At 34.5% G+C, this 7,545-nt stretch overlaps 1 protein-coding gene across 1 annotated transcript; it reads right to left on the bottom strand.

Annotated features, from left to right (window-relative positions):
• Nucleotides 1-2,879: 2,879 nt before the first annotated feature.
• Nucleotides 2,880-4,474, bottom strand: LOC125496113 (zinc finger BED domain-containing protein DAYSLEEPER-like). The gene is made up of 2 exons (XM_057393427.1): nucleotides 3,339-4,474; nucleotides 2,880-3,250 (listed from the first exon to the last, which is right to left on the bottom strand). Exon 1 carries the CDS (start codon nucleotides 4,472-4,474, stop codon nucleotides 3,734-3,736), a length of 741 nt encoding a protein of 246 aa, XP_057249410.1. The 3' UTR covers nucleotides 2,880-3,250; nucleotides 3,339-3,733.
• Between the last annotated feature and the right edge of the window lie 3,071 nt (nucleotides 4,475-7,545).

The following is a 7,545-nucleotide window of genomic DNA, read 5'->3' as shown; positions in this document are numbered from 1 at the left end:
AAAAAGTTCACATTCAGACGAATCTAACAAGATCCCACATGACTATGTTTTTCCTAAAATGTAAATCACCAAAGCTAATTAAAATTTAAACTATAAATAGTAAATACTATGCAAATGTTGCACTTATTTAAAAACAGGAGAAGTATATTTTAGTATCCCTATCTTTTCAAGTGGACAATTGGCCTTGGTGGAATTGCAACATGTCGATCATCGAATACCTCAATAGTATAGCTCAATCCCTTTTCCTCCTGTCTTTTCTGGTCAAACGGGGGTATGGGATTCCTCGATTCCCACTATGCAAGGCTCATAGACATCATACCACAATATAATTGATAGAGTATAGATCTATTCCTGGGGCCTCACCCATCAGCTTAAGCTTTTGGTTGAGTTGGTCCTTTGACATGGTATCAAGAGCCAGCGTGACAAAAAGGTCACGGGTTCGAATCTCATCCACCCCTCATTTCTTAGTGGAATATTTAGCGCCAGGTATAAGGGAGACCTGTGCTGCATTCACACTTCAAGCCCAAAGGGCTCTTGCGTGAGGGAGCGTGATAGAGTATAGATCTATTCCTGGGGCCTCACCCATCAGCTTAAGCTTTTGGTTGAGTTGGTCCTTTGACAATAATAACAGCATCCACAAATAATCAAAGTAATTGACTTGGAGCTTAAATATCCTCCGTGTTTTATTATTTTATTACTTAAAACTTTTACTCTATTCATAATTTTTTCTTTTACTCTATTCATAATTTTTTCTTTTACTCTTATTCATAATTTTTTCTTTTACTCTTATTCATAATTTTTTCTTAGTCATGTCGTACATATATAGTGAGTTTATCTCAATATTTACTTCCAAATTATCATCTTTATATAATTTTACTAATACATAATTAAAAACATTAATGGATACGGTAATGCTTTGACAAGCATAAAACTCTAGAAAAAATGCAATTATATGAACATAGAGTATGTGGTAAAACCGTAAAATATCTATATTGTAATTATGAAGTTGGGGTCAAATTTTATTATCATGAAAAAAAACACAAATATTATAAAACTAGTTGGATATTATGGTGGTTGTTTTTCTTTCTTAGGTAAATTTTCAAGTTACCTGTTAAACACCATGAGTAGTGAATGATTGCATTAAAGAACGATAATTAAGAATAAGTATCAATTTTATAGTTGGATATTGTGGTACTCGTTTTACTTGATTGGTTTGATTGACTTTTTTATTATTTGTTTTATATTTGTTGTTTAATTATTGACTGTTTATAATAATGTGTAAAATTCAAAATATAATTAAAAAAAAAACTATAAAAATTAGGTTTTGACATAAACTTAGTTTTTCAGTTTTCCAAATATCCATATGAAAGATTTTTTGAGTTATTTGACCATAGAAAAAAGCCAAAAATCGTTTATGAAACGCCCGAACTATTAAGTGTTGTTTGGTTGGAAGCTATTTCCCTTGGAAATACAAATTCCTAGGAAATACATTATGGGTGTTGTGTTTGGTTGGAGGGAAATGGGAGAAGCATAGGAAATACAAATTCCAAGGGAAATAGAATTTCCCATGAAACATGGGAAATCACTCACCAAGCCCCCCCTTGGTGAGTAATTTCCTAGGAAATGCAATTTCCTATGGTGTCAACCAAACAATTTTGTCTAATTCCTAGGAAATTAACAAGGGAAAGAATTTCCCATAAAATGTAAATTCCCATGGGAAATTACTTCCCATGTGAACCAAACGAGGCCTTAAATATAAGGAAACAAAGTTTTTCTTAAACTTTCATATAGTGTAAGATTGATGATGTCTTCCGTTTATTCTTTATTAAAAGAATAATAAAAAAAATTATATCATGCTTTTGTGTTTTAGGCATTTTGTTACATGTTCTCAACGTTCCACTCCTCTATGTGGTGACTCTAAAATCATGAAACATCACTCAACTTCACGACTGGGTGAAGGATGTCAATAAGGTTTGACTTACAAGTTACACCCTCACAAGTTGTTAAGCGTCTTATAAAATTCTCCATTCACACATTGATCATTCATTAGAGTTGATTATATCATACCTCTTAATACAAAAGATTCTTGAGCCAAAAATAATACTACACATTTGAAAAAAAAAAAAACAATTGTTAGATACCTAAATGTCAAGTACAATAGGCTCCACTTAATGTGAAATTAAAAAAAACATATAAATTCATATATATATTACAAAATTTAGATCTCTGATACAGTTATAGAACTGATCATGAATGTCCAAACCGCTTGGCCATATTGGATCCAACCCAAAATTAGAGCGTGTTTGGCACCCCAAATGTTGTGTATCTGGCCAAAGCCTGAGTCCAACCTAGCAAATCCTGCGTTTGGCCTAGCAAATCCTGCATTGGCCCTAAGAACCCTACTAAATAACATTGTTGGTTTTGGTATGGTTTTTTATAGCTCAATGCGACATAGTTTTAAATCTAAAAAAAACACTCTTTGTCCCCCAAAAATGCAACCTACTATTGTGAATTTTGGTGTGATTTTTAATATTAAAGCCCGATCTAACTCGATTTTAGCTGAAGTCTACTTTAACCATAACATCGTGACCTAAAACTCGAGTGTAACATATTAACTCATTTTCTTATTTATTGCTCTCTTAAATTTTCTTATATTCTCATATAGAAATTATTTAGACTTTAGATCAATATTCCAAATGAACTTGAATAAGCTTTAAGTAGAGGTGTTCATCGGGCCGGGTTCGGGCCGGGTCGGGCCGAAGTGAACCGGGCCGGGCCGGGCCGGGCTATGGTCAAAACAACATCGGGCCGGGCCGGGCTTAAGCCCACGAGACCCGGCCCGGCCCGGCCCATTATTTTGTAATTTTTTTTGTGTGACATGACATGAAACAAGCAATTTTACTAATACAACCACTGAACTTTGAAGCTATTGGAACAGGAGCTACACAACTACGAAGTTAAACCTGATCCAACAGCTCAAACAATTTGCAGAATATGATCAAAAAGTAAGCATTCATCCCTAATGCTTGCACACAATTTCCTTACATAATTTCAAATAGATTACCAAAATTACTGGCACTGTGCAGTAGTTCAGATCCTTGGCAACTACATAAAACATAGCAAACGGAAATGTTTGTCGTGCAACGAAATAAAAATTAACAAAAATTTCAAAACAAAAATTTTCCAGTCTGATCCTTCTCTCAAAACCTACTCGACTTCACTTTTCTTCTTCTTGGTCTTCTTTGCTGGCCTGCAGTACAGTAATTCAAAAACATTAATAAACTGGCAAAGATGTTAGTTTACAGAAGGCAATTAGACAAATTAAGATTAGAGTCTACGTTGGCTTTGGAGCTACTGCTGGTTCGGCTACTTTCTCAACAGGGGCTTTCTCCATAGGGCCCTGCATTAAGCATGATTAGAAATTAGCTAATAAAATTTACTTTGCCAAAAAACTGGAAAAACAAATCAGCTCCAGCTGCACGTTCCAAGAGTTTCAACAAAGTTTTTTTTAACCCTAACGACTCAGTCTATCTCACACACCCATAACACCTTAGACCATTTCCATCGGGCTTCATCTCCACTCGATTTCTCGTTCTCTATCAAAAATCAGAGAATTATTTTGTGGACTTCAAACATATTGGAAGCATAGTATAAATCAGATATTTCTACATTCACACAAAAAAAAAGTTATTGAAGACTAGAGAAATTTATTCAAGACTTAAGAGAAATTTACCTAATGGAAAAGGCTAGTATCATCATCCTCATCATCCTCTTCTTCATTTAAATCCTCGTCACAAGAATATGGGTCAGACTCCAAGTCTACAGAAATACCATGCTCATCACGGCGCCAATCTTGGACACACACTAGTGCTTGCACAGTCTTTGGCTTCAATGAACTCCTAGTAGGAGATATAATTTTCCCTCCAAGGCTAAAAGCCGATTCAGAAGCTACTGTACTAACCGGAATTGTTAGTAGATCTCTTGCCATTTTTGAAAGCTCCGGAAATCGAATTGCATTTTGATGCCAAAATTCCAATACATCCAATTCCGAGTTCATGTCAAGTGCCTCATCCTCCAAATATACATCAAGTTGTGACTTTCCAATTTGCGTACTAATACTTCTTGGATTGTAGCTATTGTAATCCTCAAAATAGTTTTGGCCTAACCCACTACTAGGAGGAGAAGGAGCAACAATAGGAGAAATAGATGATTGCAATTTATATTCGTTATACAAAGTTTTCAAAGTAGTTAAGATTTCTCCTACTTGTATCATACCATCCTCTTCACCAAACAACTTTACCAAACAATATTCCACAAACTTTATTTTAAATCTAGGGTCAAGAACGGCCGCACAAGATAGGATCACATTATACTCGGACCAATACTTGTCAAACTTCACTAACATAGGTTCCACTGCACTAGATAGAAAAATATGTGGGCCTTTTGCCGTCTCAATCAAGCAACGGTGAGCCATCCACGCCCCTTGAAGTACAAATTGGAGGTCGGGGAATTAACAGCCGAAAACATACAAGTGACATCATAGAAAATATTTAAGAACCGGTGAAAAACAAACAAGTTTTCCCATTCCGACTCTCGAGGCACATAAAACTTGAAATTAGAGCTCACCAACCCCAAATGAATAAACACATCCTTGTAATAGAGTATGTTATCAAGCATCTTAAAAGTGGAATTCCAACGAACTTTCATATCCAAATTAAGTTTCCTCTTAACATCCAAATCAAAGTTCTTTTGAGCAGTGTCATAAAATTCTTTACTTCTCGATGAAGATCTTGTGACCATTTTCACTAAGTTCCTAATGTTGTCTAAGATGCTTGCAATAACATCCAAACCAGATTGAACAATCAAATTAATAATGTGTGCACAACATCTAATATGCAGAAAAGATCCATCACTAAACAACAATCCCCTTAAGAAAAGACGAGTTTTCAAATGACTAATCATTGTATCATTATAAGTAGCATTATCCACTGTCACACTTAACACTTTGTGCTCTATTTTCCATTGAATTAAAAACATGAAAATCTCCTCAGAAATGCTTTGTCCATCATAGGGGGTGAAAGGCCTCTAAACCTAAGAATCAACTTGTGTAATTTCCAATTACAATCAACAAAGTGAGCCGTAATGCAAATATAATGTTGCCAAGTATGTGATGATCTCCAATTGTCAGTAGTAAAACAAATTCGGCCAGGAGCATTCACTAACATATTTTTTACTTTCTCCCTATCACAGTAATATAATGAAAAAAGATCTCTAGTGATGGTAGCTCGACTACATGTCTTAAAATGAGGGGTTGCTTTAGACATCATCCGTCGGAAACCTTTTTCTTCAACTGTTGAAAAAGGATGAGCCCCTTCCACAATATAGAGTAAAATTTCTTTTCTTAGCTCATTCATATCAAACACAAATTCACCCTCTTCTCTACTAGTACCCCCTCCCCAAGTGCAAGTCCAAGAGGTCTTAACGAACAACTTTCCAATAGATGACGCTTTAAATGAGATGTTCCACTATTAGGGCCAGCAGCTAAGCCAAGTTTGCAATGAATACAAGTAGCTATTCTCTCACCTTTTTCATTCATCCCTTCAACTAACTCAAGCCACACCTTCGATGTCTTCTTCCTCTTGGGTGCCGGACCGGAATACTCGCTATATCCATCCTCTGTTGGCCTTGACAATGGTTCACTGTCCATATCGATCTACAAATCCATAAAACATGAGTTAGTGCATACTATAACAAATACCACCAGGAGAGTAAGATTTAGTAGCATTTCTTAGAATCGAGACTTACAGCAAGTATAACAAATTAAAGCTACAAATATTACCTATAGCACATTATTAAGTCGAAATTGCATATCAAATATAACTGTCTAGTGCAACAAATAAAACATAACAGATACCATATTCACATCAACAACACAAATCATAACATCTGGCACCCAATGATTTATTATTCACATTACATCTACAATTTAAAATCATAATAATCTAACACCAGATAAATCATCTAATCCCAGAAAATTGTTTGATTGCGATTCGGAGTGTGCTCAAATGCTGTTAATGAATTTTTTTTTTCCTACCATTTAAGCTTCATTAAAGCTCACTTGTCCAAGAATCAACAAAATGATTTCCTACCACATGTTTACTGTTTATTGAGCTGTAGCAGAAATTGCTGCTACTATAACATAATTTGGAGGAATTAGCTTTTATTGAGCTGTAGCAGAAATTGCTGCTACTATACATAATTTCGATCCAATACTAAAATCAACTCACGGAAAAACAAAATGAAATGAACATTTTCACAAACGATGAAAAATATAGTGAGCAGCAGATCTAAGATAGTGAAGTAAAACCCAGTAAAAAAAGCAAGTCAAAATAAAATAGACATAATTACACGAAAAAAAACATAAGATTATCCCCTTAAAAAAACTCAAATTATAAACAAGAAATGAGATGTACGTACCTTTGATGGCGAAAAACAGAAATTCAGCTTTTCTGAATCATTTTAATCTTCATAAGAAACAGAAATTCGTATTTAGGGTTAGACTTACCTAAAATTGAGGAACGAAAAAAAAAATCAGAGAAAAGAAGAGGAGAGAGAATTTTAGGGTTTATGATTTGGGGAAAAATTGGGGAAAATAAAAGGGACAAAAATCGAAATTGAAAGAGGGATTTAGGGTTTTAGGAGAGAGAAAATGAAAGAAATGAAATAGACGTGAGTTATTAGGAGAAAGAAATAGAAAGTGGAATTGAAAAATAAAAAAAAATGGGTACCCATTCTAAACCCTTTAAAGCCCATTTAAAATCCTTAAAAGCCCTTACCCAGCCCTACTAATAAATAACCCATCTGAAACCCATTCAAAAACTAAAAAAAACAACCCTAACCCTTTTATTGATGGGCTGGGCTCGGGCTGCCATTGGGCACCCGGCCTAGTGAACACCTCTAGCTTTAAGCATATCATATATCTGTTAAGAATTGAGATTAAATCAAGTTGTGAGCTTTCTCATAGTTCTTAAAGAAATCTAGAGTTAAGTTCCTACCCGGCCCCAAGCATTTGTTTGAGATTATTTCATCAAAAAGAGATTGAGGTGTATGATTGTATTGCACCTCTGAGTGATGCGAGAACATTCCAGAAAATTTCTTCTTATCTATTAAAAAAAAAAAAACATATACCGGTTACATCACACATATATAATACTGGTTGTAAACAATTACATATCTTGATATCCACCGTTGCTCATTTAATAATTTTTCCTACATGTCGGCTTTTTTCATCAATAATCTAAGTACTCCTAAGTTGTACGTCAATTATTTGAAGAGGAAAGTTCATAAGAGTTTCCGAGAATTCTAACATAACTGATTTTAATTTGTTTTTGGTTCATGATAAGATAGAAAAGGATCGGAATTCTAAAAAAACTGATTTAATTTGATATTGTCGTTATATTCTACTATTTTTTTTATATATTACAAATAGTGATAAAGTTGAGAGAAGAGGAAATGGGCCTAGGCAACTCAATAAGGAAGAGGAGA

The sequence above is a fragment of the Beta vulgaris genome, chromosome 3 (assembly GCF_026745355.1).
Source record: "Beta vulgaris subsp. vulgaris cultivar EL10 chromosome 3, EL10.2, whole genome shotgun sequence".
In the NCBI taxonomy this organism is placed as follows: Eukaryota; Viridiplantae; Streptophyta; class Magnoliopsida; order Caryophyllales; family Amaranthaceae; genus Beta; species Beta vulgaris.
This window is presented reverse-complemented; position numbering and strand designations above follow the sequence as displayed.